The sequence below is a fragment of the Embiotoca jacksoni genome, unplaced genomic scaffold (genome assembly GCF_022577435.1).
Source record: "Embiotoca jacksoni isolate LCO1_2020_lvr unplaced genomic scaffold, fEmbJac1.0.p SCAF_11, whole genome shotgun sequence".
Lineage (NCBI taxonomy): Eukaryota > Metazoa > Chordata > Actinopteri > Embiotocidae > Embiotoca > Embiotoca jacksoni.
The window spans coordinates 4,983,604-5,010,243 of NW_027185241.1; the positions used below are offsets into that span (position 1 = coordinate 4,983,604).

Here is a 26,640-nt window from a genome sequence, read left to right on the forward strand (position 1 = left end):
TTTGTTGAATCAGTCTGTGCAGCACTCAAACCAAACATTTGTATACTCTGTCGCAGTGCCAGTCCAAGATTTGGTGGCCCATCTACCTGACCCTCTGACACCCAGGTCCTGAGTATGTGGTCACCCCATCTCTCACACACACCTTCCTCTGTCTGTATCTACACAGACAGGTTTCTTCTGAGCCCTTCCGTCCTTTTTTAGTCTTCCTCATGTTGTATTCCTCCTTTGTGTCCACTGTTTCTCCAAGTGACGTCTTCTGCTGTCTCCCACAGCAACGCCATGGTGATGAGCTGGCCACTGTCATGTCCGGCGCCTCTGTTATGCTCATCCCTTCACCCCTTTCTCGTAAATAACTTGCCCTCGTTTTTTTTTTTTTTTTTTATCTTTATCTCTCCCCCATTTTGTGGACATTTTATCATGCTGAAATGGTCCAGCACTGATTGACTGTAGCCAGGCTGCAGGGCCTAAAGAGATGCTTGTTAAAGCTTCAGCATGACATATATGTAGAGATGACTTGCATTCCCTCTGTTATAGTGGGAGGCAACAGCAGACTTGAGAGACTCTGCCGTGAGGTGGGACAACTCTGATCTTCCTTTATCGGCTGAAGCTTGCCATGGGATTGGAGGATTGGCGTCATTCAGAGATGGTTGCCTCAGGGTGACTCTGGACTTCATGAACATATTCCCGCTCCAAGGTCATCAAGAGACAGAAATATGACCCACCACCTTTTGCCCACTCCGTCCTTTGCTTTGTACTTCTCTGCACTTCAGGGCTACCTGCCTCGGCGGGGCGAGCGTAGATTTAATAATCATATCAGGCAGAAACATGACTGCTGTACATGAGCACGCTCACATTGCTCAGGCATCTCTGCCAACAAAGAACTGAATGTGCCTCTGTGCATGAATGTGTGTGGAGCGTGTGCATGAATATTATGGGATGGCGGGCGGTGGTGTTGTCAGGCAGGGAAGTGGGGGTGGCAGAGTGGGCGGTGAGCTGTGTGCACATGGGGGGAGGGGGCAGAGGGAATGGACGACCCATGAATGTTATGGAAATATGGTGGTGGTGGGGGGGGGGGGGCAGGGGAAGCGGGGGGGGGGGGGGTGTAGGTGCAGCCCGTGTGAGGTGGAAAATATATCTGTGCGTATGGGATAGAGGGAGCAGGATGAGGTGTTGGTGAGGGTGTTGCACGTGAGCGCACGTGCACGCGCATATATGCATGTGTAAGGGGCATTGAAGCAATAGTAACAGACAACGGCCAGACGTAGACCTTTGTTGCTATGCGATCTGCATGTACTGTACAGCTGGGAATACTGCAGAGTGGCCATTGGAGTACAGTGAAAGGCCCTTCGGCTCATGTCTTGACTGTTCCTGCCCTGTCTGTGCAGAGAACATGATCAGAGGAATCCCTCTTATTATGAACCAGAGCTGACTAAAATTATTGCAGCTTATGTTTGAAATATTGTTCTCAGCTTTCACAGTCCATAAATGCACCTCTGTCCGTCAGACAGCAAAGCACAGATCTACAAGTCAAAGGGTATTAGCGAAACTATTATTGCTTCTGTAAAATAACAAAAAGCACAAATGTCTGTTGAAATAAAACTAAGAAACCCGTTTAGTAGGCAGGAAACCCATTTTAAATGCAACATATAATTACAGTTTTGACATTCATGGTTGTCAATCTTAATAGTAACATATCTTATGCTATTACAAGCAGCAGCTTCACAATGCGCCCGTCAATCATAGCAAACTCATTTCAAGCTGAATTTTTATTGTATTTTTAATGAATATTTATAAAATGACATCAATGACAAGACATTAACTGATCAAATGGTGCAGCCATGACACAAATGGTGTGGTGTCTTTGGTTATATTTTTTCCCACCAAATGTGATGATGCCAGACATTATGAAATTAAATAATGTAACTTTATGAAGGCTACTTGAGGAGAAATTAAACATGCATGTCAAGAAGTTAACTCCCAATGAACTGATTTCTGTTTTTTTTCTTTTTACCAGCGTGTGTGTGTGTGTGTGTGTGTGTGTGTGTGTGTGTGTGTGTGTGTGTGTGTGTGTGTGTGTGTGTGAAAGGAGCACGGTGCTTATAATGTGAGATTATTGTGATTATTAAGTGCTCTTCAGAGGGGTAGAAATGAGTATGTGTTTCTCACAACGCACGAGTGAATCTGTGTGTGATGTGATTAGACGCATGTGGCCTTCAAGTGCTCCTTCGAAACTCGTTCTTGAGCTCAGATATTTTAAATAGGACTTGCTCGACCTTCAAGTGCTTTTACTTTAGGAATCCGCCAGAATCAAAATAGCTGAGCTATTCTTATTCATTTATTAAAAACAACAACAACAAAAAACAACTAATAAATCCAGCAGCATCAAGCCACAATATGCTGCAGAACAAATTAGACAAATGTGCAACCTCAGCAGGCCTTTAATGGACATTGAAGTTACTTTATTTAACAATTTTTCTTTTGTACAGTATGTTATTTTTCCATCAAGCTCATATGTCACGTCTCGATAATTATTATACCGTTGAAAAAGCTAATGAGCAGCAGCTCAAGCCATATTTACTCCAGACAGAACCTGAACAAAGCAATTAGGTAGGTAGGTAGGTAGGTATATACTTTATTAATCCCCGAGGGGAATTTTTTTTTTAATTTTTTTTTAAAAATTATATTAAATTAATTAATAATTAGTGTGTTTTTATGAATAAACTTCAGCACTTTGGAGAAATTTACTGACTTTTATTCTTATTTCTCAGCATCAGACTAAGATACAGGTATATACAATATATATATATTTAATATATATAATATTTATAGTATTGGTCTATGGGTCGGTGTGAGACAGGTGTGTTGCTGCCCCGCTGTAGTGACACCACTGTGACAGGGATGCCAATCAGGGTCCCAAACATCATTTCATAGTTGTTTCATAGAAGTTAAATGAGTGTGTGTATCACATAGAGTGTATCAATAAGTCTGTATTCAGATTGATTAAACTAACAGGTGGCCTTCGAGCGCTCCTTGTAAGCAATTATTTGGACTTGTTACATATTCAAGTGATTTTTCTTTGAAATTGTGGCGAGAACAAAACAACCCCTGCTGAGACAAATTATTGTTTAGTGACTATTTTACTTATTTTTTGGAAAATATTTTTATAAAACAAGCAGCATAAAGTTACAGTGTTCCAGCAATAGAGAAAAGTGGAAGAATGTGCAGCTGCTTTGGGACTCTAAGAGACGTTTTAGTTTATTTATTTGCACAATCTGCACAATCTTGCCAAAATCCTAACTTCTAGTCTTATTTACGGTTTTGATTGATCTCAAGTCTTATTTATGGGATGAACAATTGAACTTGAAAGCAGCATTTGCTCACTCTTGACCTGCTTCTCACAGCATCCAAGCAAAGCTTCCATTAACCATTGTGCTCTTGCACACCTGTTGGCCTGTGCTGCAGTTGAAGGAGTTGATCATTGGACGATCTGATGACGGTCTTTGTTGTTATTTATGCAGACGTGGTGCAGTCCAGCTGTGGTAACACCACCGTGAAGAGAGGACTCGGACTCCTTCAGGGACGAGGAGTAAAAGAAACATCTGGTCTCATTACACCACCAGGCTCAGCCGGCCTGTTAGACCTGCACACTGCACTGTTGGCATGCGGTCTACCTGTGTGTGGATCACGCAGGAACCAGAGTAAAGGCTTTTTGACTTCTTGGCGTTGCCAAGCTCACTGCCAGGTGGATGCTCAGTGAGTATTATGGTCTGTCAACAGTGGATTTGAGCTCCCCTAGAGAATATTTACTGATATTCTTTCCTTTCTTGTCTTTTTAGGAGTTGTATATTATGGGATGTATGCTGCTACTGCTGGAGTATTATGGTCTGTCCGGGAGAGCAGGGAGGGGGTGTCACCATGACAACGGGGTTGCTAAGGGGGCTGGGACTACTAGTGGAAAGGGGAAGGAGTGTGCATGCAATGAGTCTGGTGCGTGCATGTGTGGTGGTTGCGATGTGTGCGTGCGTGCGTGCGCGCGCGCGCTTGGTGGAGGGGGTGGGGGCAGGCTGAGTATTATGGTCTGTCCGTTGCGAGGTAACTATGCAGAGTCCTGTGTGAGTGTGGGAGGGGGGGGGGGATTATTATGGGATGTCTGCCCCCTTTGTGTTTGTGAGGTTGTTAGCTAAGCGCAGCCTGTAAGGTTGGGGGAGAGAGAAGAGGGGGACGGAGCAGCGTGTTTTGGGTCACTGACGGCTCGTGGTTTTTTTTTTTTTTTAAATTTCACTGATCATTGGTTCAGCTGTGTTTATGAATGAACACTAAATGTCAACAACTGGCTGACAAACAGGCTGGTTTGTATTAATTCTTGCGCCGAGAGAGAGAGAGAGAGAGAGAGAGCACACCTCGAGCCGGGACTACACGCGCACCACAGTAAGTTTCCAGTGTGTGAAGGTTAGGGTTTGTAATGCTTCAACTTTTCTTGGCTGGATCCTTTTAACTCGGACGTGAGAATTTGCTGCTTGTAATTTGAAATAGCGACGAATGCCACACTTAAGTTCAGTGTAGAAATATCTCTGCAAATCAACAACAGATCACGTCCAAACCCGTGCATATTCTAGTTATTCAACTTGTTCGAGTAGGCAGGTGGTTCGTTTAGATGCTGTGTTTAATACGAAGAACTGAGCAAAAGGCTTTTGCTACCAAGCTATACCATTTGTGATTATTATTTTTTATTTTTTTTCTCTCCAGGCACCCACCGCCCCCTCCCTTCCTGGACACCCCCCCCCCCCCCACACACACCACCACCAACCAACCAACCACCCCCCCCACCCCGGTCCATTCTCCACCAGTCCCACGTCATTTTCCCTCCTCCCTCGCCGACCGAGGAGCAAGGTTTTAGGAGGGGATTAATTCGGCCGGCGAGAAATAAAAAAAAAAATTAAAACGCCGGAAAAATGTCGTGTAGCGAGGATGAGAGGGAGGACTTCGGAGCCGCGGGCGAGCACTCACTTATTCACGGTAAGCTCGCATTTTCTATCCCCTCTGAAGAAGGTCCATCTCTTGTAACTTGAGCTCGCCTCCAACGCGATGCTAACGTTAGCTTCGGCTAGCCAGGAGTAGTCGGTCGGGGCCGTCCGTCACTCGCCATGATAGATTTAGTTAGCTAACTTGCCAGGCAAGTGTTTTTTTTTTAGAGTTTTCTTTTTCCCTTTTTTTTTTTTTTTTAACCCCTCCTGTTCCGCGAACCGTCAGGGTGGTCCTCACGAGTGTGGGCGTGAGCTGTCAAAGTTTGAAAAGCCAAGAAAAAAAAAAAAAAAAAAAAAAAACAAGACAAGTTTTAGCCGGTGCTGTTGTGGCAGTCACGTTGCGTGTTGTCTGCGTACGCGCACGAGCCTTTTTTTTTTTTGCCAGTCGCGCACGGACAGTGCGCGGTCTCCTGTTTTCTTCCTCCGGCCTGCAGCGCGAGCGGGACTCCCCATGTCCGTATGGACACGGTCCGCCCCCCTCCCTCCCTCCCTCTCCTTTTCCCCCCTCCCCTTTCTCCCCTCCCCACCTCCTCGTTAATATAAGCATGTCGCCGGCAGATGAGGACGAGCCGGAGGATGCTGTGTCTGACGTAGAGGAGGTACCCAAGTCGAAGAAGAAGAAGAAAGCCAAGAAGAGCAGCCGAGAAAGCAGGAGCAGCAAGAGGCAGAGACCTATCCGAGAGGTGAGTTCGCTGTCCTGCCCCAAAGTTTTCACGTTCACACCTCCAAATTAAATTGTTAGGGCGGTGACTCCGTGGACTTTAATATTGTAAACACTGGTGTCGAAACTGTCAAAGCGCCGCACGGGATCCAACCTGCAGCTAAGGGAAGGACATGTCACAGATAATTTGATTTATTGCCCACTTATTTACCGCACGTGCATAAAAGTGATGGATTTTGTTGCAGCCAAATGAATTATTCCCGTTGGCCTTATAGGACCTTGTACTTTTTATTCAGCGTAAAGTTGTGAAAATGTGCTGTGAAAAATTGAATGTAGTTAATGTAAAGGATAAGAGAGAATCTGATACTCTGGAATAAGAAGTGCAGCTATTGGTTATTTTTACCATTTTGAGACCATCAAGACCATTTTTGTCTCGATTAACTTACTCCATGAGAGCTGCTTCTGCCTCATAGGCTGCTGGCTCCCACTCACTTACCACTACCTCACGACTGCATGAACACTTACCTTTAGTACTTATATTCTCACATAGCATCCATACCACTCTATAATCCATTCAAATTATAGCGTATCGACATTTATACTTCTGTATATACTGTACATATCTGACTAATAATGTGAGCACATATTCTAATCCTGGTTCTTATAACTGCATTTACTTACTGTAAGTACTGAACATGCTGTCTATTTGTCAGCTAATTATATTTGTATATATGATATGAATCATGTGGATATTAAATGTCACAAATCTGCCAAAAATACACTGAAAAATGTATAATATGTAATAGTGGAAGCCCAAGTGCAAAATCCTTAACATTTGAGACACTGAAACCAGAAAATGGATAGACATCTGAAATTAATGATGAGTCATGCATTGACCAATGCAGCTCCATGAATGACAGTGACGACCCCACTGAGTTTCTATTCTCCAGCCTTATAGAGTGGAATAACCTTTACGCGAAACAAAAGTTTAAAAAAAAAAAAAGGTGTCATTTTCACTTGTAATTTCTATAAAGTATTAAAAGAAAATCATGTAAGCACCAGTGTCCTCATGTAATCAGCAAAGTGGTCCTTTATCTTGCAGGAGTTGCCAGTCAGCTCCCCGGAGCACCTGATTGGAGTGGAAACAGCAGAGAGAGATGCAGATGAGGGAGGAATGCGGTCAGAGAGTGAAGGAAGTGATTATGCCCCTGGGAGGAAAAAGAAGAAACGCTCCAGCTCTGCCAAAGACAAGAAGAAGGGAGGTGCGGCATTAGACAAAGGAGGCTCGTCCAGCTCCAAAAGCAAACGTAAAGAACCAGAACCAGAGGATGATGACGACGATGATGATGATTGCCAGGTAATGTTTCATTCAGGCGGATTTGCAGGGTGTTTAGTGAGTTCCTGCGGGGATAACATGTGAAACTAACCTTTCCTCTCTCACCTAACCTATCTGGTGGTTTGCTCCCACCTCAGCCTAAAAGCTCCACGCAGCTGCTGGAAGCCTGGGGCATGAAAGAGATTGACCACGTCTTTACTCAGGAAGACTACAACTCCCTCACCAACTACAAGGCTTTCAGTCAGTTTGTCAGGTGAAGAAACCTCATTCATATTCGGTGTTGAGCTCACTGTCTGTCTCTATCTTGTCGCTAAGGAGTTGCATATCTAAAACATCATGAAAAATCACAGTATCCCTGGTCCACTTGTGTCTTTAGGCCACTAATTGCAGCTAAGAACCCCAAAATTGCTGTGTCCAAGATGATGACTTTAATGATGGCTAAATGGCGTGAATTCAGCACAAACAACCCTCTAAAGGTATTGGAAGTTTGAACATGGTTGAAAGTCTAACTTAGAATTAAGGACATTTGATATTGTATAGTGCTTTCCACTTGTTTTTGACAAATAGAGAGCAAAGGGTATTCACTCTGTGCTCTGTCACTTGGTAGGGTTGCGCCACTGCCAATGCGGCTCTTGCAGCTGCCAATGTGGCTGCCGCTGTGGAGAACATGGTGGTTGCAGGGACAGACGGAGGGGCAGAAACTGGTCATGCTGCTTCGCCTGCACCAGCTCCTGCTCCTGCTGCTGCTCCAACACCTGCTGCACCTCCGGCACCTCCAGCGCCTCCACTCCGCAAGGCCAAGACCAAAGAGGGAAAAGGTAAAAACTGGATAAAGGTTGGAACGTGATAATCATGTGAGAGTGGAAATTTGGTTTGTTATTTATTAATTTTGTAAGAGATTATTTTAGTTTTGTCTGTATTACATGAAAATATATATTTTTCAAGTGTTTCACGTGGAGTGAATATTCACATTGTTTTGTAAATATGCTCGTATGTCTTTTTTTTCCTCAGGTCCCAATGCTCGCAAGAGGTCAAAGCCGACACCCAAGCCTCCACCAAAACCAAAACCCAAGAAAGTGGCTCCACTCAAAATCAAACTCGGAGGCCTTAACAGCAAGAGGAAGCGCTCCTCTGTAAGATATTATGTTTTTCACCCTATGATTTTATTTTTTAATTCTTATTTCATGTAATCATCAGGATCAGAATATTGATAATGCACTATAATGTTGCGAGGTGACTGTCTAATTATTTTCCTTGTTTCTTTCACTTGAATAGAGTGATGAAGAAGAACCTGACGCTGACAGTGACTTTGATGAAGGGAGTTTCTCAGTGTCAGATGGCTCCAACCGCAACAGCCGTCCTAAGAAGAAACCTAAGAGTGCAAAGAAAAAGAAGAAAGGTTGGCAAAGATGTATCCCTAGAATATAAAGTCTGCTCTGTTATCTGCATTTTTCTGCTGGATGTTAAGTCTAGACAGCAGCCTACTGTCGGAGGTTTTACTTTGTCAAATAAGATCAAAGTCAAGGCCAAAGTTAACGCTGTTAATCCCTCACAGTTCAAATTCTTTCTAAAACTTCTCTGTGAATGTTGTTTCTCAGTGGAGACAGAAGATGGTGACGGCTATGAGACAGACCACCAGGACTACTGTGAGGTGTGCCAGCAGGGAGGAGAGATCATTTTGTGTGACACCTGTCCCAGAGCTTATCACATGGTCTGTTTGGACCCAGACATGGAGAAGGCTCCTGAGGGCAAGTGGAGTTGCCCACACTGTGTGAGTACCGTAACCTCTCAGGGCTCAGATATGGGGTCTGATTGTCGGAAGTATGAATGAAATATTTTTGTGTGTTCTCAGAAAGTTGCCGTGACAGGAGAGTTGATAGTTGGGAAATGGATTTTGCTAACCAGTTTTAATTTCTCTTTGTCCTCTGCTGCTCATGTTCTCATCTCTTCTCTCCTGTTACCCACCACACATGTCCCCCTCATCCTCCATTTCCTCTTCTTGTGCTGCCCCTCCCACTCCCTCCCTCCCTCTGGCTCCACACGCAAACATGCACACGCACGCTATGCACCCCTCCCCCCCACCACCACCACCACCACCCTTGCTCTTGAATCTCCCCCCACACCCCTCCCCTTTTTCCTTTCACTCTGTTCCGCATACCTTCCCTGCCTGTCTGCCCCCCCTCCCCCTCGACATGCACACGTGCACACACACACGTACACACACACACACACACACCACACACACACACACACACGCACGCACGCACACACACACACACACACACACACATACACACACACACACACACACACACACACACACACACACACACAATCACACCACCCTCCTCCTGTCTGTAATTCTGCCACCAGGAGAAGGAGGGAATCCAGTGGGAGGCCAGGGATGAGCTCTCCGAGGCCGAAGGGGAGGACGATGAAGACAGGAGGGATGAAGGGATGGAGGAGGAGGACGACCACCACATCGAGTTTTGTCGTGTGTGTAAGGACGGAGGAGAGCTGCTTTGCTGTGACACCTGCCCCTCCTCCTACCACATCCACTGCCTCAACCCTCCTCTCCCCGAGATCCCCAATGGAGAGTGGATCTGCCCCCGCTGCAAGGTGAGCACTGTGCACTGGTGCGTACGAGTCTGCGCGTGCTCACGTGGGCGTGCACGTGGATTGCTGGAGATAAAGAGATTTTTTTTCTTTTGATGTGGAGAAGTTCACCTCCAGTGTTTTAGATGAACCAAGGCAGTCATAGAGTTTTTATTTCAATGGGGTTTTTTTTTGTGTCGTAAAAATGCAACACTCGCTTTATTTAAAAAAACAAAACAGAATTTCTTATCAGTGTAACACTGATTTTGCTCATTGATAAACCTCCTATCTTAAACTATTTCCTCTCTATCCCCACTTTCTAACAGTGTCCAGTGATGAAGGGCAAAGTGCAGAAGGTTTTAACATGGCGCTGGGGGGAGCCGCCAGCCCCTACGCCTGTTCCCCGGCCTGCTGACCTGCCTGCTGATGCTCCTGGTCCCCCTCCACTGGCGGGTCGCAGGGAGAGGGAGTTCTTTGTCAAATGGTGCAATATGTCCTACTGGCACTGTTCCTGGGTGCAGGAGCTACAGGTACCATACTCTCTCCTAATATTTGTATCCCTTATTTGTATAAGGGAATGAAAACTCAACACTCGACATCCCGCTGTTACTTCTCCCCAGTTGGAGCTGAACTGCCAGGTGATGTTCCGTAACTACCAGAGGAAGACTGACATGGACGAACCGCCGCCTGTTGACTTTGGAGGCGAGGGTGATGAGAACAAGAGCACCAAGAGAAAGAACAAGGATCCACTCTTTGTCCACATGGAGGAGGAGTTTTACCGCTACGGAGTTAAGATGGAGTGGTTGATGATCCACCGCATCCTAAACCACAGGTAGGATACATAAGCAACATGGAGACTAAGCAGTTACCAGTATCAAAAAAGAATAAATTAAATGAAGAAAGTAAATTGAATTTGCTCGGTAGAATCCTCAGGCTGATACAGTATTATTGTGTGTCCATTTCGATACACGATAATGATGATAATATGTATTATGTATGGTTGTGATATACATTGCTGTACATCGGTAAAAGTTTTATGACTTATGCTTATTACTCAAACAGAAATAGTATAGAAGGAAGGATGAAAACTATGTAAGTAACAGTACAAAAAGTAGAGAATGGCCATATACTATGATTTCACCCTGTAAGAAAAATTTGTGAGAATATCTTGTTGACAAAGACAAGTGAAAACAACCGCTGCGACACTGTTAAATCATAACTCCATCTTTCCTGTCTGTTTTTATTTTTCATGGCAGTGTTGATAAAAAGAACAATGTACATTACCTGATCAAATGGAGAGATCTGCCGTACGACCAGTCAACCTGGGAGAACGAAGAAATGGACATTCCCGAGTTTGACACCTACAAACAGACGTACTGGAATCACAGGTGAACAGAGGTTTACAGTTGAGGGTTAGTTCTTCCCTCAAGTTATGCGAGGACTATTGAAGTATGTTTTTTTTTTTTCTTTTTTCTATTTCCTCCGTAAGAGAGCTGATGGTGGGTGAGGAGGGCAGACCTGGCAAGAAGCTGAAGAAGGCCGTCAAAGTCAAGAAGTCAGAGCGACCACCTGCTAATCCAGTTGTAGATGTAAGTGTCTTTTTAACTGGACCACTATAGTAATTGATTATTGATGAAAGCGCAATTTAAAATAGCCTAAATTTGGACAGATGCACATTTTTATATTTGATGCGTTTGCTTTCTTCCAGCCCACCATTAAGTTTGATCGGCAGCCAGACTACCTGGACAGCACGGGAGGAACCCTCCATCCCTACCAGCTGGAGGGGTTGAACTGGCTGAGGTTTTCTTGGGCTCAGGCTACCGACACCATTCTGGCTGATGAGATGGGTTTAGGCAAGACTGTCCAGACGGCTGTCTTCCTCTACTCACTGTACAAGGAGGTAAAGAACTATACATGCTGTATAAATAAATGTCTTCAAAGCATGACACAGTGGTAGGTTATGTGTGATTAATGTGGCTACAACTAAATGTTGTTTTATCTATGATTAGGGCTGGGTATTTGTCAAAGAATTTTGATGTTGGTACCGATACCTTGAGTTTGATACCGTTACCCAAATTCTATTTTTTTTATACCAATTTCATTAAGTGCAATTAAACAAAATGACAATTACACATTATAGTATGGCTCTTTAGTTTTAATGCGGTTTGGAGGGGGAGAGATTAAGTCTGATTGTTTCCTATAGCTACAATTTACATATGTTCCCTAAACGTAGATGTTAGCTAGTTGGCAGTGAGTTGCTACCCAAGTTAAAACAGTGATTTTATCTATTTTGACAGCGAGCTCAAATAGAGGCAATATATGAGAAACACTGTGGCTCATTGATGCTGATGAGATTTACTCCTGCATAAACACACAAATGTTATGCATTTTTAAAAAGAAAACTTGTTAGTGTGGTTGTAGCCCAGGTATTGAAATTCGGTACCGAATGGTAAGGCGTTTTTTTGATGGTAGAAAATATTGAAGCAGTTCGGTACCATAAAAATATGGACGTTTGGTACCCCGCCCTAACAATCACAGTTTTGTCCAGTCTGCCCTCCCCTCTCAATCAGTGTTAGTGGTTGGGGTTTCAGACACGTGACAAACAGCAACTCTGTCCATTTAAAGGGGATGAGTTTAAAGTAAGGAGCTCTATCCTAAAGGCAGGGCAAGACAAATACAGTTGGTTATTTACATACCTTGTGATCTGTCTACTAATGAATCTGTAAATCTTTACTTGTTGATGTTGATTCTCCCTGTTTTCCACTGGTATAGGGTCACTCCAAAGGCCCCTTCCTGGTCAGTGCTCCTCTGTCCACCATCATCAACTGGGAGAGAGAGTTTGAGATGTGGGCCCCAGACATGTATGTGGTGACCTACATAGGGGACAAAGACAGCAGGGCCGTCATCAGAGAGAACGAGTTCTCCTTTGAGGGAAATGCCATCAGAGGAGGAAAAAAGGCCTCCAAGATGAAGGTAAGACCCAGAAGAAGAAGCAGCAAGAAGGATCAAAGCAAATGAGATCTATTAAAGATCTTAGAGAGGAAATAATGATCAGAGTTTAGTCAGTTTGAATTGATATTGTGCATACTTACTTGCTGTAATGTTTAGTATTAATAGTTAAACTGATGGGAATTAACAGTACAAAAATGTTGCAAAATTACTCAGTTCTAATAATTGTGTTTCCTCTTCTTTCCCTGTTTGCCAGCTTATCTAAAATTCTTCTGTCTCGGCACTTTACAGAAAGACTCTACAGTCAAGTTCCACGTTCTTCTGACATCCTATGAGCTGATCACTATTGACCAGGCTGTGCTGGGCTCCATTGAATGGGCCTGTCTGGTTGTCGACGAGGCACACAGACTCAAGAACAACCAGTCCAAGGTAATAACAAAGACGACATGGTAGATTGTTTTATCTTTTGTTTAAAATGATCTTCTTATTATAAAATTGTTTATGGATGAAGCTGCATCACTGGACAGACAAGACTACTAACTATTGTATGCACTGATTCTGTCTTTCTCTCTGTGTATTTGCCAGTTCTTTCGGGTGTTAAACAACTACCCGCTGCAACACAAGCTCCTGCTGACTGGAACTCCTCTTCAGAACAACCTGGAGGAGCTTTTCCACCTGCTGAACTTCTTGACCCCAGAGAGATTCAAGTCAGTAGCTCCTTAAAGTACATGGCCACAGCCACAGTAATTCCATCCATAGTGACAATATGTCAATCTATTAATTTTGAATTTTGAAATGCAGCAACCTTGAAGGGTTTCTGGAGGAGTTTGCGGACATCGCCAAGGAGGACCAGATCAAGAAGCTCCACGACATGTTGGGACCACACATGCTCAGGAGGCTGAAGGCTGATGTATTCAAACACATGCCTTCAAAGACTGAGCTCATTGTTCGAGTGGAGCTCAGCCCCATGCAAAAGTAAGCGACAGCAGTCGGAATCCGGCACATGAGAACAGTATATTTTCCTTTGTCTGATTTCTCTGGTCTCTTTACTCATGATATTTTTTACTTTTATTTAAAAAAAAAATGTAAACACAGGAAATACTACAAGTTCATTCTAACGCGTAACTTTGAGGCTTTAAACACCCGAGGAGGTGGAAACCAAGTCTCTCTTCTCAATGTCGTGATGGACCTCAAAAAGTGCTGCAATCACCCCTACCTCTTTCCAGCAGCCGCTATGGTATGTTTTTTTTTTTTTTTTATACAATTGGTTGTTAAATTCCCGAGTTATGTCTGTACCCTGAAACACGTTTAATACATTTTGTCTGATTCTAGGAAGCGCCAAAACTTCCAAATGGCATGTATGAAGGCAATGCCCTGACCAAGGCTTCAGGGAAGTTGATGCTGCTCCTGAAAATGATGAGAAAGCTGAAGGAGGGAGGCCACAGGGTTCTAGTTTTCTCCCAAATGACCAAAATGCTGGACCTGCTGGAGGACTTCCTGGAGAACGAGGGTTACAAATATGAGAGAATTGATGGAGGAGTCACTGGCAACTTGAGACAGGAGGCCATTGATCGTTTTAACGGTGAGGTTTTTTTTTGTGTGTCTGTTTTGCCTCTTTGGATGCCTGAGGTGCAATATGTTTTTTTTTAATTTGAATTCTGCTCTTCATCCCAACAGCTCCTGGTGCTCAGCAGTTTGCTTTCCTCCTCTCCACCAGAGCGGGTGGGTTGGGAATTAATCTCGCCTCTGCTGACACCGTCATTATCTATGACTCCGATTGGAACCCACACAATGACATCCAGGTATGAAAATCACAGCTGTAAGCTGATCTCTCATCTCATCTGTGTCCGTGTGTTTCTTTATGTGGATGATGGGTGATAATGTTCAATGTTTGGTCTTTGTTTCGCAGGCGTTCAGCAGAGCTCATCGTATCGGTCAGAACAGGAAAGTGATGATTTATCGCTTTGTTACCAAAGCTTCGGTGGAGGAGAGGATCACACAGGTCTGTGAAAACACACCACTTATTAAAGCTGTATTAACGATATGAGGATTATACAATCACCTGCTCACTGCTTGCTTGTCCTCCACCTACTTCCCTCCACCAGGTGGCAAAGAAGAAGATGATGCTCACCCACCTGGTGGTGCGACCCGGCCTCGGCTCTAAGACAGGCTCCATGTCCAAACAGGAACTGGATGACATCCTCAAGTTTGGAACTGAAGAACTGTTCAAGGATGAATTCGGAGACGGTCAGTCAACTTGAATTCTCTGCCAGATGCATCACTTGGTTTAAATTCCCGAATTCTGTCGAGGGAGATTATCCAGGTTTGGATGAGGGGTCAGATCGAGTCTAAAAATGCAGAGAGACTACATTTAAGTTTCCTTTTTTTTTTTTCTTCCCACTCTTACTCGACTTACTTTGCTTTTAGGGGACAACAAGGAGGATGACAGCAGTGTGATCCACTACGATGATCACGCAATCGACCGTTTGCTCGACAGAAACCAGGATGCCACAGATGACACCGAGCTCCAGAGCATGAATGAATACCTCAGCTCTTTTAAAGTGGCCCAGTATGTGGTCAAAGATGAAGATGATGAGGTACAGTACCAGTGTGTCTCCAAAGTGTGGATACAAAATTTTTTACTTTTATTTCTGATGTTTTAACTTTTTGACAGTTAAATGAAGTATATCTGTAGTTGTTAGAATTTTTTTTAAATGTCTTAAAAGCCTCCTAAAATATGTCTTCACTAAAGAAGTGCAGGTGTAGACATACTGTATATTAAGCTTAGACCAGGATCCAACATTATTGGTCAACATTTTTTTTGAGGGAAATAATACGGTTTTAAAGGTCGCATTTTGTATGAATTCAGATTTCCAATTCTTTGCTAAATATAAGCAGTTCAAGGTGCTAAAGAAAAATACTGTGAATGTGTCAACATGCTCAGAAATACACACATTGTGTTTGTATCATACACGAGAAGAGCAAAGCTTGAGAGAGGAGATGCAGAACTAGCTTGAGATGGTATTGTCGCTTAAAACTTCAAAAATATCATCGTATCAAGACGGCAAAAAAAACTTCGTAAAAGTGTAAAATATGAGACCTTTTAAATGATTAAAAAGCTTATTTCATGGGCTTTACATGTATTCTGTATGTATTTCATGTTAATCATTCTGCTTTTTTTGAGGAGGAGGAGGTGGAGAGAGAGGTGATCAAGCAGGAGGAAAGTGTTGACCCTGACTACTGGGAGAAGCTGCTTCGGCACCACTACGAGCAGCAACAAGAGGATCTCGCCCGCAATCTGGGCAAAGGCAAAAGAACTCGAAAGCCAGTCAACTACAATGACGGCTCCCAGGAGGACCGAGGTATAAGACAGGGTACAGAACAATATATAATGCAACCTCTTCTTGTGTGTCTGTGCAGTGATGTTTGGTGGACTTGTGTGGTGTTGGTGTAATGTGGTAGGAAAAACAATGAGAGCATGGCATGGAGTTTTATTTTAGTATTGTGGCTTGTGCTTAGGTATAGAAACATGTTAGTTGAGTGTTTTTGAAATGTAAAAATTAGCGTGTTTAAAGCCATTTACCAAAATCAGAGACCTCTAATCAAATATTTAAAGATTGACCGACATTGAGGGTTATTGAAGTCCTTCTCCAAACATAATTCAAACCAACTCTACAAAACGACCCCAAGTTACCATAGTACAGCTGTTGGTCGAACCTGTTTGATTGTCACCATCAGTAACATCAAGGCAGGGTTTGCTGTGTGGACAGGAGGACAGCACCAGCCCACTGGCAGGACGCAGAGCTTTCAATTGCAAGTGTTTATTTTAAAGACACATGTTAAGGAGACAAACGCGACAGCAAAAAAACACAGTGACACACAACCTGACAGAAAGGCCAAGGCATTTGCAACAAATGCAGCCTTTTGGCCTTCAACAGGGCAAAAATGACATAATATTACACGAGCAGAGGTCATAATGATGTTACATGTGTATGTTTCCACTCGCTCTGTAGATTTCAAGATTCATTGCTCCCGTCATAATCAGCAAACACTTTGCAGAAAAAGACAGTCTTCCTCTTCCGCTCTGCTTTACTTTATAGGAGCTTATTTATGATTACTTACTTAATGTATCCACAGAGACCAAAAATGATCAGTCACATAAGTCAACAACAATAATAACAATTGCAAGACTGCAAATGTGTTATGTTGTCACATTTTCTGCAGCTTGTTATGGTATGAACCACCTAATAAACCAAAAACTACTGTGATCACAGCCAGAGAAAAGAAACTATACGTATCATTGCACCTGTTAAAATGAATCCTACTTTTAGTTTTTTACTTGGATGCAGCGCTGTGTTTATGTGGACATCAGGTTTTTTTTGTGCATAAAAGGTCTATTTTTCTACTGTTTATTGCAGGAGTCAACGTTAACTGGTAAAAATATTCCTGTTGTTGAAATGTATTTTTGACACAGCTGCTCACCCTCCTGGTCTAAAATCTCAGTGTACTGCAACTTAAAACTGCACCTCTGCCAGGAGTTTAAATCTACTTTATCTCTTCTGTGGACCGGGTAGTGAAGAGTTTTGTCTTTTTTACATTTTTCGTCCTCCTCAACATTTCTCTCTGTTCTCTTTAGACTGGCAGGAGGATCAGTCGGATAACCAGTCCGATTACTCCGTGGCCTCGGAGGAGGGTGACGAAGACTTTGATGAACGGGCTGAAGGTAAGTGTTACTATTTGGACTACTGCTGTTTAGAGATGGTACTATCTCACTGCTCTTAACCATGTACGCTGGGAAGATAGAGACGTTCTCCGAGTTGTTGATTTTACTTATAAACATTCATTTTAGTGGGAAAATTGATCTTAACCACCTGACAAGGAAGTGGACGTTATTGATCGGTTAATAACAGATATTAAGGAATCTCTCCTCTTCACACATCCGTTGTGTTATTAACAACCTTCGAACCACTCCTGCAGCTGTTTATTCAGATTCAGACGACACCTACGATATCCTCATCGACAACCTCAACAACTACCGAACCCTCACGTGTCGCTGCATCATCTGCATTGAGCGTAGAGAGGCAAGACAAAGAAAGAAAAAGGACAAAAAGAGAGAGAAAAAGAAACGGGGAAAGGAAATTAAAATCAACGGTTTCTCACACAGTTGAACTGCCTGCTTGCACTTTAAATAGATTGTTTGTGTTTACATTAACTGTTAATTAAGAGTTCAACTGTACTTTTTCAGTTCGTATTATTTGATCAAATGTTGCACATCTTTTATCTGCCAATTTAATAGTGCATCAAGTTATACATTTTTGTTTCATTTAATTACGAGTGTGTTACTTGAGTTTTAGCAAATATAATATGCCACCTACTGCTTTCATCTGTAAATGTTCTGAAAGCATTTAAAGCATTTAATGTAGAGGCGAGATTGAGACGAGGGACAGCTTCAGCAGGATCAGAGGGACACGATGAGCCGTAAGTGGAACATCTTCTCAGAGAAGATTTAGGACGATAAGAGCAAACACGATCATACATCAGTTTCATTTTGAACTTCCATGGCTTCAGTGAATCGTGTGGTGCTTTGAATTAGTGCTGAATTTCAGATAGACTAAAGTTTGTTCCTTCCTCACAGCTAATGCCCGGAGACCGAACCGCAAAGGGCTGAGGAACGACAGGGACAAACCTCTGCCTCCGCTGTTGGCCAGAGTCGGCGGGAACATCGAGGTAGGTTTTTGTCTGCTGCTTCCTTCTTTTAGTTCTGGAGATGTGAGTGGAAACTGGGGCGACACAATTCAGGGTAAAATGAGAATCATGATTTTCTTATTTGGAATTGAGAATTGTCGTTTTGAAATGAAATCGCAAACAGCTCGACGTATAACTTACTGTTTTTTTTTCTTCTGTGCATGCAGCGTTTAATTTGTAAATATTTTAACATCTTGAATTCTCTGTCAGGTGTTGGGCTTCAACGCGCGGCAGAGGAAGGCTTTCCTGAATGCAGTGATGCGTTATGGGATGCCTCCCCAGGATGCGTTCACCAACCAGTGGCTGGTCAGGGACCTGCGAGGAAAATCTGAGAAAGAATTCAAGTGAGTGTGTGATGTTTCTCTGTCCCAGTACTAAAGGTACTGCTGGATATCAAACATGAGTTCTTTCTCAGTATTGACAAAGTTGTGTTTTAACAGTATTGAAAATCTTATTACCTACTAAATGTGTCTACCTAGATTTATTTATTTATTTATTTTTTGTCAATTGAAGGTTATTCATACAGCACATTTATACAGTCCAAAAGTTGAAGTGCTTCACAACATAAGACAGAATTAAAAACAAACTAAATAGAATTGAAAACAAGTCAGAAAGTTTCTTTTTTAAGTAAAACTTTGGCCGGGTTTGGAACATTTAGGCAAAGTTCTTGTACACCTGCTTGTGTTTAGTATTATTTAGATACCTTACACATTTAAAAAAAAAATTTGTAGGATGTGTATTGTATAGAAAGAATTTGCAATATAATCTAGAAACTTCAAACAACCCCCAGCCCTAACTACTCTTACAGCCACTTACTTGACTGAGTCGTTTGCACTACAAGCGTCTAAACACTGTTTAGCAGTCATGAATCTGCCATATTTTACCTTCTCACTTGTTCTTCAGTCTATTGTCTTTGTGTATTTCTGTAAAATGTGTGACTGACTCACGGATATTTTGACATTTTCCAAATGTTCCCAATGTTTCATTTGTCACCTTCTCCTCCAAATGTTTGCAGGGCGTATGTGTCTCTGTTCATGCGTCACCTTTGTGAGCCGGGGGCTGATGGAGCTGAGACTTTCGCAGATGGCGTCCCACGCGAGGGATTGTCGAGACAACATGTGCTCACTCGCATCGGTGTGATGTCACTTATAAGGAAAAAGGTGTGGTTTAACAGCTCCCTTCGAGACAGCACAAACATGTCTTAAATAATTCAAATGTTTGATCACTGATTGAGAAATGGCCTGACATGACAATATTGACGAACAGGTGCAGGAGTTTGAACATGTGAACGGTCAGTGGTCGATGCCCTGGATGGCAGAGCTGGAGGAGAACAAAAAGGCGGCAGCTTTGGCTGCAGGTGAAGACCCCAAAACTCCCTCCACCGGGACCCCTGCAGACACACAGCCCAACACTCCTGTCCCCGGTAAGCACACACACACACACACACACACACACAGACAGACTTCACACTTTCAACAAATTATAAAATTCCTTTTGATTTCTTACATGATGCATGCTCTGTAGTTAGACTTCATTTCAGACGCAGACAGTATGTTGTAACACTTGACAAATGGCATGCATTAGCATTTCCTCTTAGCGCTGACCTCAGAACCACAGGCCTCATGCCTATTTGGACCCAAACTAAAAGATAACATGAATTCTAGTTTTATTGAGTTGTAACTCTTAAATATCCCTGAAAGAACTATTTTTGCACATTTGACTGAAACATACTTTGTTAAACACAGTTTTTATTCAGGCCAAATACAGCTTTGCCCTAACTGGCACCCTCTTGTGGATATAATCAGAAAAACTGCAAATTCATGGCCTGCAGAAACAAAAAAAAAGATTTTATGTTTAAAATATTAAATGAGAATTTTGGTTAATAATAGACATAAGAGAGGAAAGACATGAATGCATTCTTTGCATATCTGTCGCTAACATGTGTTTTCTGTTGACACAGAGGATTTGTCTAAATCAGACGACAAAGAAGACACAAAGAAAGAGGGTGAAGACAGCAAAGCAGCTAAGAAGGCAGATGATCCAGAGGTGAATAATGCTTTTATACCCATATCAACGCATTTCCTTTTCTGTGCAGACATTATACTCGAATTGGCAGATTTTTCTAATTTGAAACTGTCATCCTCTCTCCTAGATAATCGAAATCCCAGATGAGTCTGAAAAATCCCCTGCTGTTGAAAAGAAGGAAGTAGACGCTGCTGCAGAGAAGAAAGAGAAGGAGACGGATGGAGATGAGGGGAGGGAGAAGGAAGCCGAAGACACGAGCAAAGAGAAGGACAGGTCTTCAGCAGCAGGAGAGAAGGACTCTTCTGCTGACGTAAAAGGTGAAGTTGCAGAGGGCAAGATGGATTCAGAGGAGAACAAGACTAAAGGTGAGGCAGATGATGATTGCAGTGCCTCTTTTACCACTGCAATAAGTTCTGAGGCCACTCACTCTGCAAACTAATGTCGTTTTTAATAGATTTTTCTCGACCCTACTCCTACACATAAGAACATGATCAAAATCTTGTTCCTGTCCAAAGTTTTGCTGACACGTCTGTATCTTAACAGCATCACAAATATGTGCTTCCTTGTTTCTATTTTTTTCAGCAGAGGAAGGCAAAGATGAGAAGATGGACACTAGTTCACCGACTGAGGAGAAAAAAGGTAAGGTCTATGTTCACACATACACACACACACACACACACACACACACACAACTCAGGTTTGTATCGTGTGGTGTCAGTTGTAGAAGTACAAAGTTTTTAATTCATTAAAAGACATCTTCTGTGTCAATTCTGACCTTTTTAAGATTCAACAGCATATTCAAAATGTATATACTGAACAGGATTTTAATGAGGTTTTGTTTCTGCAGAGCAAAAAGAGGAGAAGGATGGTGTGAAACCAGATGAGTCTGGCAAACTGCAGAACGGAGAGAACACCAAAGAAGGAGGAACAGCTGCGCCGGTGGTTAACGTCAGCGAAGAGAAGAAGAAAGCCACCAAGCAGAGGTTCATGTTCAACATTGCTGATGGAGGATTCACAGGTGGACAGAAACACACACAAACTTGTTTTCCCTTTCCTTTCTCTTCTCTTTTTCTCTGTTTCATTTCTGTCTGTTTTGACTTTCCTGCTCTCTTCTCCAGAGCTTCACTCTCTGTGGCAGAACGAAGAGAGGGCAGCCACTGTCACCAAGAAGACCTTTGAGATTTGGCACCGTCGCCATGACTACTGGCTGTTGGCTGGCATCATACAGTATCCTTTCAAACAGGCGATTTCTTGAACACACAATGTTCGTGGGTTATTTCTGTCTTCTCATCAAATCAAGAGTTTATACATGAGAGTTCATGTGTGAAGTCAGCTGAGTGTTTGTACACTGAAATTTGCTAATAAAAAAGGAGAGAGAAGTAAGGGCTTCGTTGCCATGGGGTTCAGTAAAGTTTTCTTACCAAATAATTTTTCATTATCACAGACTGCAATTTTCAGTCTCATATGCAGTGAAATACAGAGCCTGGCTGTCAGTAAAGAGAGAGCAGCACTGCTGAGTAATACATATTACAGTAGAACACAGTGAGGAAAGGATCGAATTTTTAACCACTTTATTTTAGCCGATACCGGCCCATAACAATGTGTTACATATTCTTTCAAACAGCTCGGTATATCTTTGCTGAAAAGGGAATGCAGCACAAAGATTCTATATTAAGTATATATAAGTATCTCGTATAAGTACCTCATAAGTATCGACACGTCATCCAGCATCAAGTTACCCGGGATGTTTTGACCCTCTCCAGATGATGACGACTACTCAGAGACATAAATGTTGTTACTTTTGACTTTGCCGTCTCTCAGACACGGATACGCTCGTTGGCAGGACGTGCAGAACGACGTGAGGTTTGCCATCCTCAATGAGCCCTTCAAAGGGGAGATGAGTCGAGGAAACTTCCTGGAGATCAAGAACAAGTTTCTGGCCCGCAGGTTCAAGGTGAAATAAGGACTCAGTTGTCACATTTGTGTGTGTGTGTGTGTGTGTGTGTGTGTGTGTGTATCATATCTCACTGGATATTCCTGCTCTTGTCTGTGTTTTCCTGCACAGTTACTGGAGCAGGCATTGGTGATCGAGGAGCAGTTGCGCAGGGCAGCCTACCTGAACATGACAGAGGACCCGGCTCACCCCTCCATGGCCCTCAACACTCGCTTCAGTGAGGTGGAGTGTCTCGCCGAGTCGCACCAGCACCTCAGCAAGGAGTCCATGTCTGGAAACAAGCCTGCTAATGCAGTGCTACATAAAGGTAAAACATATGGAAATTTGAAGAGCGTAGAGACGGTTGTCATGTACTTTCCAATGAAAACACAGATAATAAATATCAGGTCTCATGACTCTTAAAAAAAATGTGACTGTTTGGGGTTAATTACTGTATTCTGCACACAGTGTTGTTTTTACAAGTCGACTACAAAGTCAGCTGCTCTCAGGTACTTTGCTTCTTCACCAAATACAATTATTTCAGCTGACTTGGCCGAAATCAACTGACAATACAGTTAAAGTGTGACGCACATTATCTGCTTTACTGTTGACTGAGAAGGACCTGAGTGACAGCAGCCATACTGCTTGAAGACCCCTTCCAATTAACATCAAGTTATTCACCTTGTTAACATGTGGTGTGTTTTATATGCTACCATCAGTGAAATAAGCAGTAAAGGACATGGCTGAACATTTCCACTTTGGAACTGCAGTGACAGTCTAACCGTCTGAAAAACACGGACCCAGACAGCCAGGGTTTCATCCGTCACAAACCGAAGGGACCAATCCCATCAACATGCTGGGTGGAGCTTTCCATATCATCGAGCTGCAGGCGAGCGGAGAAGGGTTGGGTGGAGATGGAGGCGGGGACTATTTCCATATTTATTGAGCCTTGTTCATGGACTGAACATTTAGAGGTTTGATTAATGCCAGGAGAGACACGGGCTGCTCATTGTTCATGTGGGGCACCTGAACATCATCCGGACGCAGCTGCAAAGAAGTGTCGCATGTACAAAAGTAGCCTTCTCGTACATGTTTTGCTTAACATAACAAATGTACGCTTTGATCACTAACAGGATGGGAGCTTCCACTGTCTTTAATGCTGACATGGAGCAACTGGATTGGCCATAAAGCCTCAACTGCTGTGATATTGCACTGAGTGACTGGAAGTTTGTCATCCTCTGTTCAGGTCATGCAGAAGTATCATTTTAATTGTTCTGTAGTCTCATCACCCAATAATGGACATTTAGCTTTCATCATTACAATCTTTTGTGTCTAAAGGTATAAATAGTTACATCTCTCAGAGGTCACTCGGGCACCAGATCTACCCGTTACACTCTTATCTCTGTAGATCTGAGGAGACATTTGCATACATGTTCAATGTCAGACAACTGTTTCTGTTCCAGAAACTTCTAAATAAGAAAAGCTTGTGTCACATAAGTGTCAGCCGTTGCTGTAATAGGATTAATATCAGGGAGCAACTGTTAAATATGAATATTTAAATTGGGGCTGCGAGTGTAACAAGCAAAAACATCAGACACAACACTGCAGTTAAAAATACAATTTTCTCCATGTTTGAACAACGATAGCTTTTATTATCATTTCAGGAAATAAGCACGTTAACCACAACATTTTCCGCCTGCGATGCCGGAGGGTTGTACAACATGAGGGTTTTGTTTCAGGTTACAGTTGATCATTATTTTGATTAATGTCAATTTATCATTGAATCTATGAATGTTTATATATATTGTCAGAAATCATGTTCTCATTATGCCAGAGTCTAAGGTGTAGTGACAGACGTGGATGACAGTCAAATTCTGTGTAACTTGTAACTTTGTTGACTGCTGTTGTTTGGCTGCTAGCCTTGCCAGCTCCCTCAGTTCATGCTGTTTACCGTCCCCTCCTGTGTTTTCCACCCCACGCGAGTGATTTTTGACAGATGAAATATTCATTTATTTAGGTCATCATTGTGGTGCTCATTATCGTTTTGGATTTTCAGTTCTCAAACAGCTTGAGGAACTGCTGAGTGACATGAAGGCCGACGTCACTCGTCTCCCGGCAACCATCGCCAGGATACCCCCTGTGGCTGTGCGGCTGCAAATGTCCGAGAGGAACATCCTCAGCCGATTGGCCAGCCGTGGCCCAGAGATCACCGCTCAGAACCAGTCGCAGGCCTCACAGCAGATGCAGGTGCCGCGCTGACCAATCACGTCGTACATTTCGCCCTCACCGACCGACCGAGGCCAGTCGCCCTCACCTCACCACCATGTAGCAGATGTCCTCCCTTCAACCGCCATGTACAGCACAGTCAGGTTAGTCCTCCTCGCTCTGCACCCACAACCCATCTCCGGACTCAGAAGAGCATCCGCTGTGCTGCTGGACTTTGTTTTAAAAAGACTGGAAGTGTAGATGTAGGACGGGAGTAAACGGAAGCACCACTTCTCTCTCTGTGGCAGACTAGATTCAAGTCTCTCTCCTCTGCTGGGAATCAGCTCGTCTGTCCTGAGCATTGAACTGCAGGCAGCTCCCCTCCCCTGTCCTCACAGCAGGCCCGAACACGTGTGTGTGTGTGTGTGTGTGTGTGTGTGTGTGTGTGTGTGTGTGTGTGTGTGTGTGTGTGTGTGTGTGTGTGTGTGTAACTATATGTGTCATGAAGCAGAAGAGGATAGACATGAGAAAAAGCAGCATGTTTGGAGTCTACCGGTGCTTTGTAGTCATTTTTGGATTATTCATTAATTCGAGGGATTTTATCGTGCTCATTTTCACCCTTTGGAAATTGTGAAATTACCAAGGTTTTTTGTTTTTGTTTTTTTGAAGTCATTCAACTCTAATGTCTTCGCCTATATGTGGGTGTGTGTGTGGAGAGAAAGTGTGTGTGTGTGTGTGTGTGTGTGTGCGTGTGCGTGTGCGTGTGTGTTTCCAGTATGTATGTTTGTATTAAACAGGGCTTATTGATGTGCATCTCTACTGCAGAATGCCCCGACACTGAGAGACTGTTACTGTCACTTTTGTATCAGTCAGTCAGATCTGTTACCTCCTCTTGCGTCCTTACTCTCCCACCTGCCCCGTCAGGTGACCTGATCCGGGATCAGCTCTTTGTGCTCGCACCCCAACCAGCACCTCGACATTCCTAACAGCACCGCAGATTTGCTCCCTGGGAAGTCTCCTGAAATACGAACATGCATTGGCGCCGCAGCTTTTAGGTACACGGGCTGGTTTTGAGAATGATGGCAATCTTAAGTTAATTTAATTTCTTACTGTCTGTTGTTATGTTGTTTTACAATATTGAATATTATTATTATGGTCACCACCTTGTTGTTTTTATCGTCGCTGTTTGTTTTTATGGACTACAATAAAAAGTCAACAGTTTCTCAAGCTGTTTGTCAAACTTTTTAAAGGAGAATATTGTTGTTTTTTGTTTTTTGTTTTTTGTTTTTTTATGAGGAAAATGACCTTAGAACATTGAAACAGTAATGTAATAATTATAAATAACAATAAATTAAGAAAAAACACCAATACAGCAATTTCTGAGTCACCCCAAGCATCTTTTTCTGCACTACGATCTGCTAAGAAAAAATTAATATCAGACAACATACAAATACAAATACGTCTTTGATGTGATCGTTTTTAGCTAGCAGTGTGACTTGAGGGACGGAAATGTTGATGGATTGTCTGTCAACAACAACTTCAGCAACTATTGGATCCTTTCTGACTTTGGTGACTTTTCTTCTTGTGCGACGAAAAGTTGTTTTTTTTTTGTAAAAATATACAGGATGTATCGTTATAAAATGTGTTAAAGACGTTCCTGTTCCTCTCAGCTAATGTTGTAATGTATTTGTTGATCTCCTGACTTTTCATCACCAGGTCAAATTTTTCATCTGTCTGATATTTGGGTTTTTGCCCAAATATCTGCAAATCTAATTCCCAACAGTCTCAGCTGTGCTTTGTGTTTCTGGCTAATTACCAAATATTTGCTTGCTAATACGCTAAACTCAGCCGGTGAATGACTGATGCTCGATGTCAGCGTTGCCTCACAGAGCCGCGAGCATGCCTGCAGACTTGTTCGTAAGTAAAGTACAAAAAGGTGACAAATTAAATGGAAAAGTCTCCTATGGAGATGAGCACCGTGTTTCTAAAGATGTTTTACTCATTTGTTGTTTTTTTAATGGTAGTGGTGAGGACTGTATAAGACATTTGGCAATAGATGTTTAGCCTGCATTGACATGTCGGGGGGGGAGGCCTGTGAAAGCCACAGTTTACGATTACACTCAGACTTTAGAGTCATTCATTCAATCGTTCAGTAACACCCGCAAGC

At 42.9% G+C, this 26,640-nt stretch overlaps 1 protein-coding gene across 4 annotated transcripts; it reads left to right on the top strand.

The window, feature by feature from the left end:
- The first annotated feature begins 4,181 nt into the window (after positions 1 to 4,181).
- Positions 4,182 to 25,700, top strand: chd4b (chromodomain helicase DNA binding protein 4b). 4 transcript variants are annotated; one of them, XM_069142475.1, is made up of 40 exons: positions 4,182 to 4,428; positions 4,747 to 5,016; positions 5,583 to 5,707; positions 6,788 to 7,042; positions 7,159 to 7,274; positions 7,398 to 7,497; positions 7,629 to 7,839; positions 8,033 to 8,154; positions 8,297 to 8,420; positions 8,620 to 8,792; positions 9,395 to 9,640; positions 9,943 to 10,146; positions 10,237 to 10,448; positions 10,873 to 11,004; positions 11,106 to 11,205; positions 11,325 to 11,516; positions 12,389 to 12,589; positions 12,857 to 12,994; positions 13,151 to 13,272; positions 13,367 to 13,540; positions 13,661 to 13,802; positions 13,898 to 14,147; positions 14,243 to 14,367; positions 14,475 to 14,567; positions 14,671 to 14,812; positions 14,993 to 15,162; positions 15,750 to 15,939; positions 17,202 to 17,288; positions 18,201 to 18,292; positions 18,521 to 18,654; positions 19,326 to 19,470; positions 19,577 to 19,733; positions 20,271 to 20,356; positions 20,463 to 20,700; positions 20,918 to 20,974; positions 21,183 to 21,353; positions 21,454 to 21,562; positions 22,157 to 22,289; positions 22,401 to 22,596; positions 24,325 to 25,700. In XM_069142475.1, exons 2-40 carry the CDS (start codon positions 4,953 to 4,955, stop codon positions 24,525 to 24,527), a joined length of 5,931 nt encoding a protein of 1,976 aa, XP_068998576.1. In that variant the 5' UTR covers positions 4,182 to 4,428; positions 4,747 to 4,952; the 3' UTR covers positions 24,528 to 25,700. The 4 variants fall into 4 exon arrangements, with proteins under 4 accessions (XP_068998576.1, XP_068998579.1, XP_068998580.1 ...); XM_069142478.1 differs by having other exon boundaries at positions 15,750 to 15,927; XM_069142479.1 differs by having other exon boundaries at positions 15,753 to 15,927.
- Positions 25,701 to 26,640: the final 940 nt, after the last annotated feature.